This window comes from Prionailurus viverrinus, chromosome A1, assembly GCF_022837055.1.
Source record: "Prionailurus viverrinus isolate Anna chromosome A1, UM_Priviv_1.0, whole genome shotgun sequence".
Lineage (NCBI taxonomy): Eukaryota > Metazoa > Chordata > Mammalia > Carnivora > Felidae > Prionailurus > Prionailurus viverrinus.
The window spans coordinates 168,964,979-168,979,717 of NC_062561.1; the positions used below are offsets into that span (position 1 = coordinate 168,964,979).

The following is a 14,739-nucleotide window of genomic DNA, read 5'->3' on the forward strand; positions in this document are numbered from 1 at the left end:
CCACTAAAAACTTCAAAGAACAGAAGATTGAACAGACTGCCGTCAGTAGGCATCATTTATGACTGGATGTTACATATGAGCACATGTGTGTGTACACGCATGCGCGCGCGCATGCACACACACACACACACACACACACAGGGCCACAGACACACCACTGGGAGATTTAAGACTGGAGAAAGAATCTGAGCGAGTGCCCGTCAGCCTGTCTCGCTATGCATTCCCAGGTCACTCAATGTTAATGCCTCTCATGTCCAGATCTCTCAAGTGATGCCAAACGGGGAAAAGTACAAGAAACATCTATCACGTGGTGAATACAAGAGCCAAAACAAACACTTGCCCTTTGGGTGTTTCTCTTTTCTTGGACTGATGGCATCCATACATAGTTTTATTATCCAAGAAGAATCATAAAAAGGGGGATGCAATTTGAGTTGTTACAGAGATGATTTTACTGTGCTCAAATTTATTTTCTGGAGATGGTTGCGTTTCAGGGACTGAGGGAGCTATATTGCTGCATTTATAACTACAAAATATATCAAGAAACTAGAAATAATTTTTAGAAGCATGATGCCCCAAACAGAAAGCAACCTAAAATCCACCACTGGTAATATGGGTAAATCAACTGTGGTTTATTCATATAATGAAGCGGATAGACTTGACCCTAAAACTGCTCGTTTCAGCGATAGGTTATCACATTATCAGACAAGTCTCTGTATCACTAAAAGGTTTGATATCAGATTTATCTGTGTAATTAAAAATGAAGTGATAATGAAAGGGTCCCCCACTGTTTTACAAAACAGTGTGGTGGTCCTTTGATTCCTGTGGTAATGACATGACAGGCCGCAAGAAATCCCATAGCTGCCTCACCGCCACTTGGACAGCTGTTCTGCTCACAATCCCGACAGTCGGCTAGAAACCAGGAAGTTGGGCAACACTATGCTCCCAGCGCAGGAGAAGAGAAGGGTGAGTTACTGTGTTCCCCACCTCTGCCACCATTTAGACACGGGATTGTGTAAACCCTGCTTCACACGGAGCTAACCTCCACTACCAAACCAGGAGGGAACCTCACAATTCTTGATAATCAATCATTTTAAACAAGGTATACCACCTTTTTCTTTTAAAATTTAATAAGATATTTGATACAAAATATTTTTTTACATAAACATACATTATGAAGCAGATTAATAAAACAAATACTCTGAAGCCACCTTCAACTTATGAAATAGAATCTACAGATTCTTTTGAAGTCCCTTTGTGAGGTCCTATAATCCCAACCCACTGTCTGCTCCCCACAGAGGTAACCACCACTCTGAAATCTGGCAGTTGTTACCTTTATCTTTCCTCCTTTTTATAAATACATATGTGTCCCTAAATAACAGCTTACTTAATTTTGCTTGTTTTCACTTGATTCTAGGATAGAACACACTTTAGGTTTTCTTCCTACCTTTCAGGTTATTCCACCTCAATTTCCTTGCTCTTCCAGTCTTCCAAATCTAGGCATGCCCGGACACAGTCCTTAGACCTCTTTCCAGCTAAATTAATGGGTGATGACCAAGTATGATGGTTACAGACAGGTGCATACATGGTTTTAAATGCCACCGATAAGTCCCTCTTCTGAGCTGACCTTCCGTATCTGACTGCATCCTCAACATACTCACTGAATGTCTAATAAGCATCTCAAAATCAACTCATCCAAAACTGAGACTTCGATCTTCTCCAAAAATTTTTTTCTTCTCCAAAAAGTGGAAACTCCACTATCTTTTTTTTTTAATTTTTAAATTTTACTTAAATCCAAGTTAGTTAACATATAGTGTAATAATGGTTTCAGGAGTAGAATTTAGTGATTCATCACTTACATATAACACCTAGGGCACATCCCAACAGGTGACCTCCTTAATGCCCATCCCCCATTTAGTCCATCCCCCCACCAAACAACCCTCAGAGTGTTCTCTGTATTTAAAAGTCTCTTCTGGTTTGCCTGTATCCTATTTTATTTTTTCTTCTGTGGGATTAGAGAGATTGTTTGGAAAAGTCTCATACTATATCCATGTGTCTTAATCTCTCAGTCTTCCACATGGAAATTATCCATACAAAAGAAAAAAAAGGCTTTTCTTTAACTTCTTTTTCACTTTACTCAGATCTACCTTTCAGTTTGCAAATTCCCCCTTTGGCTGAATACCACTACTATTCAAGCCTTCCATCTTAATTTCTTTTTTGTTTTTAATTTTTAATGTTTATTTCTGAGACAGAGAGAGAAAGAGAATGAGTGGGGGAGGGGCAGAGAGAGAGGGAGACACAGACTCAGAAGCAGGCTCCAGGCTCTGAGCTGTCAGCACAGAGCCCGATGCGGGGCTCGAACACACAAACCGTGAGATCGTGACCTGAGCCGAAGTCGGACCCTCAACCGACTGAGCCACTCAGGCGGCCCCTTAATTTCAATTACTACATTTGATTTCTAAAAATTCTATTTAGCTCTTTTAAGAATGTATCTGTTCATTTTTTTGATAGCTTTTTTCTTATATGTGTTTTAAATAACTTTTTTGTATCTTCAAGTGTATCAAAACTTTTTGTATTATGGACTTGAAAATTTAATATTGACGCCTTTGCAGATGTGTGTTTGTTTTTTTTTTTTCTGTTGACTAGCAACTAGTGTTGGTTTATTTTCTGTTCTCTGTGATTTCAATTTTTTTTTAATGTTTATTTTTGAGAGACAGAGAGACAGAGAGAGAGAGAGAGAGAGAGTGTGTGTGTGTGTGTGTGTGTGTGCGGGGGAGGGGCAGAGAGAGAGAGAAAGACACAGAATCTGAAGAGGCTCCAGGCTCTGAGCTGTCAGCACAGAGCCTGATGCGGGGCTCGAACTCACAAGCTGTGAGATCATGACCTGAGCTGAAGTTGGATGTTTAATCCACTGAGCCACCCAGGCGCCCCCCGCTTTTTAAAAAAAAAATTCTTTAAAATTTCTCTGTGATTTTAGATTGTGAGTTTAAATTAGTTGCCACTCTATTGGGGGGGCGGTTTTAGGACTGGATTAAGGGTACCTTTCTCAAAGGATGATTTTTGTTTGCTTTTGTCAGGCAATGAGCATTCCTGTAATGAATCCTTTTAAAATACAAATAAGCAACACAAACTATGCAAGTACTGTAGATTCAGGTACTAAACCACGTGAATGGTAGCCAGTGGCTATTAATTTTCAAGAAAACCTTAAAAAAAACAAAACAAAATAACTCGAGACTAGCCAAGGCTGAAAATGACTATTTGCAGCTTCAATTTTTGTTTTGTTTTATTTTAGTTCACTATTTGTAAAAGGATGTTGCCTTTCAGGGATCCTGGTTTTATGTGAGGTGAACTCTTGATTTGTGTCCCAATTATCCACAGGCCCAAAGTTTTATACACATTCTCTAGGCTGCAATGATCAGTATAGTCTCCCAGATTTTGCAAGTTTCCAAGCTTCTCTAGAGATAAAAGTTTTAGCAAGCATCACAATCACCCAGAGGATTTTCTAGAACACAGATTGCATGGTCTTTGCCACAGTCACTCAACTCTGCTGTTGTAGCACAAGAGCAGCTACAGATAAGACATAAACAAATGTGTGTAGTTGTGTTCCAATAAAACTTTATTTACAAAAATATACATCAGGCCAGTTTTGGCCTGGGGGCATAGTTTGCTGACCCCTGTTCTTGATGGATGTCCCTACTCTGTTCCTGGTCACAAGGGGTTCCTTTTGCTTTCTTGCAGGCACAGCTAGCCATTTAAAAAGGTTAAAAAAGGGGTGTCTGGGTGGCTTAGTTCGTTTAAGCGTCCCACTCATGATCTCAGGGTTTGTGAGTTCTAGCCCGGTGTTGGGCTATGGGTCGGGCTATGCACTAACAGTGTGGAGCCTGCTTGGGATTCTCTCTCCCTCTTTCTCTGCCCATCTCTCTCTGTCTGTCCCTCTCCCCCCTCCTCCCTCCCACACTTGTGTTCACATGTGTTTTCTCTCTCAAAATAAATGAATAAACTTAAATTTTTTTTAAAGGTAAAAGGGTTTACAATTATTTTACTGAAAAATTTCAGAGGTTACATAGCAGAAAATCTTTCAGGATCTTCATTCTAACATATTGCCAGAAATAGAAGTCCTGCATTTAAATTTCTACTTGTTGAAAGAATTTAGGGCAAGACTTTTCTAGTGGAAACGATCTTCCTTCCCTACAAATCCAATCTCTTTAGTAGTCCATGAAAAGTTTATGATTAGGCTTGGTTTTTCTGCAGAGGCTTTTTCTACTCTCTGCCCCTACAGAACATACTTTTCTATTTCACTTGGCCGTCTACCTACCTACCCAGCTACCTACCTTAACTTGGTTACACCCTGAACTTGCCTTGCTGTCTCATTCCTGCATGACTTTGCACATGCTTTTCCATCTTCCAGGTTTGCTCTCCCTTCCTTCCCCACACTAAGTTTGTAAATTCCTGTTATTCCTTCAGCCCTCATTAGAAGTACCTCTTCTGTGAAGCTCTTCCTCTCCAAAGCTGCTACTCTGTCTCATGTGTGCCCTCTAATTATGCCTATTATTACACCTATTGTACTCCACTGCCATTGCTAGTTTTCAAGAATGTCTCCTTGCTAGGCTATGAGAAACAAGGATGGGAATAAGTCTTATTTATCTTTAAATGACCAGTGCTGGGTACATGTTTTTTACTCAATAAATTTAACTGTTTACTTTTGAAAAATGGAATAAATGGCAAAGCAAATGAATGACTGTTTAGGGAATGGGATTTTAAACAAACCACTTGTTTAAACCCTTAAGGTTTTAATCTATCTCAGTAATCACTGGCCAAATTAGAACCTCCTAAACCCAGTCTTGTTCATTATCCTGGTTAGTCAAACCAACATAAAGTCAGGAGTGAAACACACAAGGACGTGGACCGCTGCATGCATCACACCCAACCAGCAACAGGGAGGCCATTTATTATCTCTAAAATAAAACAAAAGACAAAGTATTTTGTTTCTCTTTTATTGCAACCCATTGCAAGGTCAAAAGATTCACGGAAATATAGAAACTACAAACTGGGCGAATTTCCTTTATCCACTCAAAAAGACATTAAAGACAAAGGACCAGAATTTTTCACTACAGCAATATATTTCATAGTCTTTATTCTGAAAATACTGTTGACATTTTGGAGAGGATACAAAGCCCTGCATTAAACGTGTTCACATATATTTATGACATTCTAAGCAAAACAAGAAACTATATTGCCCAGAAATCATTTTAAGCCTCATTTCAAAGCATCTAATGAGAACACATTCAACAACCATCATAGGATCACTCAAGGTGATGCTTTTTTTTTTTTTTCTGGTTGTTTTTTTGAGATTAATGCTTTGAGGCTGGATATGATGTTTCTACAGATTTCTACAAATATACCAAAGCAGTTTTCCAGGTTATGTTGCATCAGGCTTTCTGGATTAGTCAACATCTTAAAGAATAAGTGCAAATTCCCCACCCCACCCCACCCCCAAGCTAAAGCATGTTATAGTGCTGTATTTGAGATTCAAACAACGCAACATTATAAAAAAAATCAATTTTACACTTCTGAAACCATTTGACAAGCAAACTGTAACACTCTAAAGATGACAACTTTGAACTGAAATGGCACCATCCATATCATCAATGGCTCTCCCTTTTTTTTTTAACTATTTAAAATATAGTGTGACGTATATAAAAATTAAACTTTTGCTTATTCACTCAAGCTACTATTTCTATACATACTGTCTTATAAATTAGTTTTGGATTAAAAACCAGTTAAAATATTGTGAATTAAAATATTTTTCAGTGGTGGGGAAATGAATATGAAAACGATACTATTTGATGTGCAAGACGAACTCTTTTATTAATAATAAACAGTTTTTAATCTTACACAAATTGTATTCCTTTCAAATTAAATTAGTAATCTATCTAGTGATGGAAAAAATACCCTTGGTGCTTACTAAGTAGATTTTCTTAACTGATTGGGATTAAAAGCAAAACAATGCCACATCAGAAACATGTTGACGTAATCAAAGGAAACAGTGTTTACAAAAAAGGAGTCTTTATAAATAAGTGAATAGTATTTGAATGTAAAGCTATATTTTGTTTCTTACAGCTAGTATCATTTTAGCCATATTGGGGCTTACAGAAAGTGAAACTCAAACCTTAGTATATCTGTTAAAGACCAAAAAAAAAAAACAGTTATGTCCACATTGGGGGAGAATAAATAGCAAACTCACAAGTCAGGGTTTTGTATCTAGCTCTACTGTGAAAGATGATCACTCTTTAGCTTAAAAAGGCTCCCTGTGGTCTTGATTATAAATCTAGACACAGGCAAGTTTACTTGAGCCTGAGTCCCTACTATGAATTAATTGTAAAGATGTGTGAAATCAAAACACATATTCATTTACTTATCGATATTGTCTTAACTGAAAGCTGGCAATCTTTAAACAAAGAAATGCTTATTTCTGACAAGTGTAAACAAAATCTTAATGAAAAGACTTTCTAATTTTTCCTCTTAACTCATACATTAACCAGCAATAGATCTTTGCAGTAGCACAAGAACTATTCAAAAATAACATGCATATATCCATAAAACCTGTTCTAAAGCTCAAAGCAAAGCAAAGAAAAAAAAAGAAAAAAAGAAAGTAATAGGAAGATTGTCTACTTATATCTCACTCATTAATTTTCTATTCATGTGACTACCTCCAAATTTCAGAAATACACGTTCATAATTACCAAAATTAACAAAAAAATAAATGATCGGTAGGGTTGTTTTTAAATAACTGCGCACTATTAATTACATTGGTGCCTTTAATGTGGAGAATGCTAAGGTTAGCTCCAAATATCATTAAAATATATCTGGACCAGTTACTATCTGTGAAATAAAAGCTAACACAACGTTAACACAAAACTTCACTGAAATATTCAGGACTCAACAGAACACATTTGCAAAATAATGAATAATTAACTTTTGTGAGCTGGCCAGGGGAGTTCAGATCGTTGCCTCCATATAAAAACTTCACAGAAGGCTTAATTCTCTCTAGTCCCTACATCATCTCCAGATAGCAAGTTGACCATCTGTGGATACAGTGAGTTAGGCAGAGCCACAGTGGATGACATGTTTCCTCAGTGACCTGGAGGAAGGCCCCTGTGTCAGAAATGGTCTAGAAAGAAACTGCCCTGGAGTTGTGTACGCATGCACGTGTGCATGTTTATGAAGGAGTGTAAGAACGTATATGTGTGTACGTGCTTGAAATTTTGCAGGGTACTGGTTTCCTGGTTTCCAATTAGTGCAACATCACTTCTGGTCTGGTGATCAGCAGAAGTGCACGATTCTATCCCATCAAAAGGCAAGACAGTTGCATTTATTTTGGGGCGTCTTCAAGAGGCAGTAGTTAGAAGCTCAAAATAATAGACCGATGTTTTTTTGGTTCTACAGGAAGAAAAAATTTTTAGAGAAACAAGTCTTTGAACTTAAAAACTAAAAGGTGTGTGTGGCTTTTGAAATCTTTAATTTTTAAGGAAAAAAAAAAGAACCCCAGCTCACCTGGGAACAAATAGCAATTGCGCTTATGCTATGCAGTATGCAAACAAGACACAAATATACACACTCGGGTACACCCGTACACGTGGAACAGTTAAAACCCTTCCAAGGGATCGCCTGCCCCAAATCTCCTGCTCCTCTCCGCCCTGCTGACTGATCCGAGTGGACCTACGCGGGAGCAGGAGTGTTAGGAGGAGGCAGCAGACATGTTGGGGGTCCAGCCCATCTGATAGGCTCTCTCCAAGGTCCTCTTGCAGTCCTGCAGCACGGTGCTGAAGGTGATGTGGGGGTACTGCTGCACCAGCTGCTCCACTGTCACTTCATTGACCTGCAACCAAAGAAGAGCCATCGTCAAGCACAGGACAAGACGGCTGAGACCGCCCACTGCCCGTGTCCTCTGACTGACGTGCTAATGGTGGTAACAGGAACTCTCACCTCATTCCCCCTCAGCAATGTGAGCCAGTGTTCTGTGAGAAGGTACGTGTCCCTTTTTGCCTGACCTTCCCGATTTCCTGAGTACTACATTCACCCTCAGGGATTTTTTAAAGAAGACATAGGATATCAAGAAATCAAATGTGTTTTCTAGAAGCATAAATGATAGCGACTTGTTGAGATCTTAACAATGCCCACTGAAAAGCTAGTGCCTGGGAGGAGAGGCAGCAGGGAGATAGCACTCTAATGTGCATTTAGCTACATCATCAACCTGACAGCTTTTTTAGGACAAAACTGTAGAGTGGTAGAGAGGATCCACAGGAATCTAGATGGAAGTGTTGGGGGAAATGTTTATTTTTCTTCCCTTTAAATGTTAAGGCATTGCAAACTTCAAGTCCCTTTGTGAAAAGGGCTGAAATGTGAGGAATCAATAATTAAAACATACATGGCTGGCAGGTCAGGGATGGCCCCAATAGACCTTAACCATCAAAGATACCACCTTGATTCTTGATTAGACAAGGCAATCAGACAGGCCTAATTAAAACTAACACCTTTACAATTGCTGTGCTGTGAAGGGATTAATTTGTCAATTATTTTTAAGCTGATTGCAGTTCATATCACAGAAGTAGACAGCTTCCTTCATCCTTTAGATAAATAAATGATTAACCTAAGAACCACAACTTTTAGGTAGCTTTATTTAAAATCTTTATTGAACACTTGGGCATTTTCAAATGCATCAATATTTCATTTATACTGAGTAAGCTGGTCTGAAAGAAGGTGCTTATGATACATAATTTTGTGCTCCCTCTCCATGTCTGTCCATTCTTGAAAAAGATCAGGACCACCAAGAAATGCCTAAAACAACATCAAACCCTTGTTTTTTGCTTTGAAAGCCTGCTTAGAAGTATGATGACCATGACATTCAGTCGTCTACACTTTTCTGAGATAACATGATGTTTTCTGGGTGATTTGGAAAACTGTTATATATAATCTTTTTTTTTTAATTGAGAATTGATATTTCAACATTGCACTGATGATACTTAATCTGTCAGAGCACCTCTCTATTCAAGACTTGCTTGTATTAAATCAACTTTCACTCCAAATTCAACCAAACCATGTAGTTAATTCTTTTTGTGATAGTTATGATGTATAACATTGTTTTCAAAAACAAGAAGAAAATTATTTAAAGTAAAAAAGAAAAACTGACATACAAATTAGAGTTGAGAATATGAATTGATGGCCTTAAGAGGATTCTTATGCAACATTTTTAATTTTTTAATTTAAATTTATGATCTAAGTTTTGCTTGGGTTGAGACAGCCTAAGACAGTACACTTAAGAAGGCCATGCGCCATCTGGCTCTATGTATCTCGGTAGCGTATTTTTGATACTCCAGTCACCTGACTTAATCCCAGATGATCAAACTGTCCAAGTTCTTTCTGGCCTCAGGGTCATTGCACATGTTATTCTCTTTACCTGGAATACTTTTTAACCCACTTCCCCCTAAAAGCCCTCTCTTCATGCCTACTTCCTACTTACTCTTGAGTTCTTAGCTTCAGTGTCATTTCCCCAATGTCATTTCACTGCCCTATCCCTGCTCCCCCCCACCCCAAATTAGGTAAGGCTTTTAGGTTATTTACTCTTCTAACATTGCCCACTTTGTCTTCATAACACTTATAAAGTTAGTTTATAATTACTTAATTTAATATCTGTTTCTCCTGCCCCAATGTACAATCCACAAGAGCCATGATCATTTTTGTACCCACAAGTCAGGCCTAGTTATTGGTGACAGAATGATAAAAAAAAAATACCAAAAGGCAAGTAAGAAATGGAAACTCAAGAGCAAGGCAAAACCAGACATTAAATACTAATCACACAAAGACCAATTCCCTGAGGAACTCTTATTTGGCTCAGGAATTCCCTCCTTCAAGAAGCCTTCCCGAAGCAAGCCTATCTCCCAGAAAGGTAGGGTTAGGTACCCCCTTCTCTGTGCACCTGTGGTGGGCACCCTGCATGGTTCTTTCTTTTATTTAAGCACTCTCACTGTGTAATCATCTCTTTACTTGCCTATGGCTGCCACCTGCATAAGAAGAGCCTCTGGGGACCAGAGACTGTCTCTTACCTTTAAGGCTGTCAAGCTGTGTGCAATGTAGAGAAGAAAAATGGCAACTGTGGTTCATACCATGGACTTGAGAGTCAACCAGAAACAGGTTTGAACCCTCGTTTCACTTTACTTCTTTAAGATTTAGTTTCCTCAACTATACACACAGGATAAAACTACTTAAAAGTAACAGGACTGTTGTAAGGCTTAAGTGTAATGATATGCTTAACACTGTGACTGACTTAAAAAGGTCCCCAAATGGTAGCTCTTATTATTAGAGCAGGCACTTGGTAAATGGTTATTAGGTGCATGAGTTAATTAACGATACGCTAGGGTGACCGATTCTCTGTCGTGATGCTCCATATTGTTCAATTTCTGAGATATTTCAGAAGTGAACCTTGGTATCATTAGTTGTAGTATTCAAAATAAAATAATCATAGGGTGAGAAGTAAGCTTTAAAACATACATCATATACAGGAAGAGTCTATTCTACCTTATTGGTCTCTGGAGGTGATTCTAGAACTTTCCTTAATGGAACAGTGCAGGTTTTAAATATCTACTTTCAGAAAATCCTCCCTTTTCTTTACCTGATGTTCCCCACTTTCCTGTTAGGTTACCTTCCTCCCTTCTGTCATAAACAAACCCATAAGGATGCTGGTCTCATTAAGAAAGAACTGAAGTCATTTGGTCAGACAGGATGCATGGCAAGGGGAGAAAGTCCAGACCACTCAGTATTCAAGGAACAATGACCAGGAAAACAGATAACAGAAAACCGAGAAGAGAAAACATTTAAACCCACTGTAAAGATGGGCACTGTCTTCTGTGCTGCCTCTTTTCTGATCTACATGTGGGCTTGCACAAAGTCTGATACCTAGGGATTGACAGGCAATCTGTTTTGGAGGTCCAATTTTTAAACACAGAAAAAAAATATCTCTATGTGGTAACTGTTTTGTGGGAAGAGAGATACAATTTACCTTAATCAAACCTGATATATAAACATAAATTTATGAAGTATATAAATTAGGGGATAATTATTCACTTTGGTAAAGGCATCCACGGTCAGGTTAACTGATTTTCTCTGCCAATATTGTATATATACTTTGATTTACCAAAATTCAATTTACCTATTTCAGTTGCTTAAAGTAAGGTATACCCATAGCTGAGAATATAGAGTATGTTAGGTCTCTGGCTTTCCAAGGTTATGGGCAAGAATAGACAGTAACTTGGTTTTGTATAGTTGAATTAAACCAGCAATCCTCTGTGGATATAATATGTCTTCTAAGTAATCTTTTTGCTAACTGTGCTCTGTAAATTCTAGAAAACAAAGCAAAGGGGAAAATGCAAATATTCCATTTTAGAGCTTTGTTGGGTAGAAGCTATTCAGGGGAAATACATGTGTTCCCACTAGGGAAGTTTCTATCTTTTACTTATAGTGTCTCCTGGCGATACAGTGTGACAAATTTTATACTAAAGTTATTTTCATTTACTCCTCAGAAGTACAAATTATGCTCACCTCTTTGTATAGAATCCATAAGCACTTTGGTGCCTTAGAGAAAAAGTTCAGCGTTAGACACCAGGAGGGTCCAAAGCATTTTAAATTGTTACGCCTACATACACATTTCTGCAGACATTTTGTCATGCACAACTCCACTTGCTTGAATGAAAGGAACAATTCTCTGTTCCAACTCATAAAATGTGTGTAATATAAAAAGGGAACATAGATTAATTTTTTTACATTTCTCCATGATCCCTGGTTTTCTGTATTCAATTTCTTTTCCTCTTGCTGAAAACCATCAACGGCAACTCCTATATTACACTTGAGATTTGAAAAATGCAGCCTATCTTCCTAAAGAAATATGCAGTGGTGTCATTTGAAGAAATTACTGTGATTAAAGGAAAAAAAAAGTGTGTACCACAGGTTATTTTTTAAATATAAGAGAGATTGGATTTTATAGTTCTCTCCAAAGACTGCATAACCATAATTTACATTTTCAAAATTATTATAACTCTTTTCAAGGTAGTAGCAATTTGTCTGGTATTTTAATCTATTTTGAGTTAACATCTATTAGCACTTTTTGAAAATGTGAGGTAAATTGCTATGCTAATTAAGGTAAATCATACCATAGTTTCATTCTCTTCCTGTTACTACTATGGAAGGATGAGAAGAGACTCTTCGAGCTTCGGAGATTCAGTTCAAACAATTTCTCTAGACCATCACACTCATTCCTTCACCTTATCAATACTTTCCCCAGAAAGTTCCAGCTAAGTGCAAGCCCAAATCTGAAGTATCTCCCCAATGATACCTACCATTCAAAAAATGCTATTTCTGATAAAATTTTCAGAAAAAAACATTTATGTGAAGTGATTATTATTTCCTCTTTGTCTCATGTTTTAAAATAGGACACGTTTCTTGTGAGGGGGGAAATATTTGACACCTGAGTGTATGAAACTCACATTCATGAATATAATAAACCACGTAAAATCACTTTTTAAAAAAATCATTTTTTTAAATGGAGAAAGTTTCCACGCAAAGGTGACCACTACTGAAAATATCAATAACATTAAAATGTATTACGCTATTGCTAGACTGTGTTTCTTGACAGCAAAGAGTATTTGAGCCATCTCTTTGTTTTCAGTCCTTTGCACACTGGCTGGCATATTCTCGCCCCCATTAGATTATGAGCTCATGAGATAGGAGTTTTTGTTGGTTTTGTTCACTGCCACATCTCTGGCACCTATAGAATGCCTAGCACCTAGTAACTACTCAATAAATATTTGCTGGCTAAATTAATGTAGTAGTTGTTCAATGAACAGGTACAGAGTAAACACAAAAGCACGAATTAGTTCTGCATCAGAAACAGTGGACATAACCTCACCTTGTTCCCAGACTGTTCCCACTACAGGGGTAGCAGTCTCTAAAGTCTGGGCATTATGGCAGCTCCAAACTCCTTTCATCCTTTGAAGTTCATACCTAAGGCGATTCTCTGTGTTACTCTCCTTTCCAACCGACATCACCGGGCGCCTCTTTCCAGATGCACCTTCCCTCGGGTTTCCAATAATTTGGCACAGGACACCAAAGTAGCTCATGCTGGTGGTTCAGTAATTTCTACTGGGTCATTCTGCTGTCAGACAGTACTAAGGAAAAGCCTAGGCCATACTGGAGTTAAATGAGGGCAGCCTTCCTTACTGGAGATCAGTGACACACTAGACTGGATGGATAACACTGAGAAACACATTACTGGTCGCTAGATATGAGCTTGTTTCCAAAACCTTGCAAAAACCCACTTCTGCTTCCAGTGTCAGTGCCCTGCTCAGGGTGGCAGGCCCAGGTGGGCCCCACAGAATTCTGAAATTTTGTGACATTTAACGTGCCTTCTCATGTCACAGTTATCTGGAGGCAGAAGGGGAACTGTGGGCAGATCCCCTGACTCAAAATGATGCTACCTCAAAATAATGCTACCCAATTTCTTGGGCTTCAGAAATTCTACCTGCCTTTACTGGTCCCTGGGGGGCAAATGGAAATCCGAGGAACTTTTTGTTGCTATCGTTGGTGTTGTCATCACAGTGATGTGTGGCATTTGTTGTCCCAGATAGCATGAAAATAATACTGCAACTCACAGTACAGTCCTGGGCAAGGAAGAATTCTTCAAACCAAACTGTCCTACGCCCCCCACTGAGAAACACTGTGCTCATCAGAATAAGGCACTTGTGTGGTAGGGGATAAATCAAACACATTTCTTCTCTTCAGCATGGTTTACTTTGGCAAAAAGTTGAACATAATTTGTTAATTCTTCACCATAATGACCAATAAAGGCAAAACGAAAGTATGCCTCCACTCTAGCAAGGAGGGAATGTGAAAAGTATTCAATGAACATCTACTATTTTCCAGGCATATACGCATTAATACTCCTTATTTCACATGAACTGTGGCTCAGAGAGGATTAGTATTTCACACAGGGTCATGTACCTTGTAAATAGAAGCTAGGATTTGAATCCAGGACCCCTAAGCAAAGATGTTCTCTGCACTGTGCCATGTTGCCTTGGCACACAGGTAACAGCGAGACACAGGAAGTGCCATACTGTGGCCTAGCTGATCACCTGGCCAGTAAACTGTTAACTGACATTCCTTTTCCATCTATGGTACAAAAAATGATTTCAATTTACATATAAGCACATTTCAAAGTCCTTTACAATGTCTTCAAAATGGCTGCTCTGTGGGAATGTAAATTATAATAGATCTCACTTTGCTTGTGGAATATTCCATGGTGCAGCCGTGGTTGCATGAGACTTTGAAACATGATAGAAACATGATGAAGCTGCAGGACTAACAAGGGACCTTCTGGCAGGGCAACTGCCCATGACATAAACAGGCATTGCTTTTTCTCCAGTCTCCCGCCCATCAACACGTTTTTCTGTGTCCCAGACAGAGGTAGAATGGCCAACTTGACAGACAAGGTTCTTGACCCCTTGGAGCAAGGAAAATGGACAATTATACCAGCAACAGCAAAGCTTGAGGATTGATTTCTAGGGGAAGTGCAGATTGCTGTGGACAGAGGCACCTGACCTTTTCCAGGAGCGCTGGAAAAGGCTTTCCAAAAGAAGGAATATTTAATTGAACTTCTGGACAGGGAAGCATCAGCCTGTGTACACATTTGTTAAA

At 38.6% G+C, this 14,739-nt stretch overlaps 1 protein-coding gene across 2 annotated transcripts in view; it reads right to left on the reverse strand.

Moving 5' to 3' along the window:
• Nucleotides 1-4,975: 4,975 nt before the first annotated feature.
• The window catches only part of FBXL17 (F-box and leucine rich repeat protein 17), a 501,406-nt gene continuing 491,642 nt past the window's right edge, over nt 4,976-14,739 (reverse strand). For both annotated transcript variants that reach the window (XM_047855114.1, XM_047855106.1), the window contains one exon: nt 4,976-7,876. In XM_047855114.1, coding sequence (XP_047711070.1) covers nt 7,736-7,876 — 141 coding nt within the window. In that variant the 3' untranslated portion in view covers nt 4,976-7,735. The remainder of the gene's footprint in view (nt 7,877-14,739) is intronic.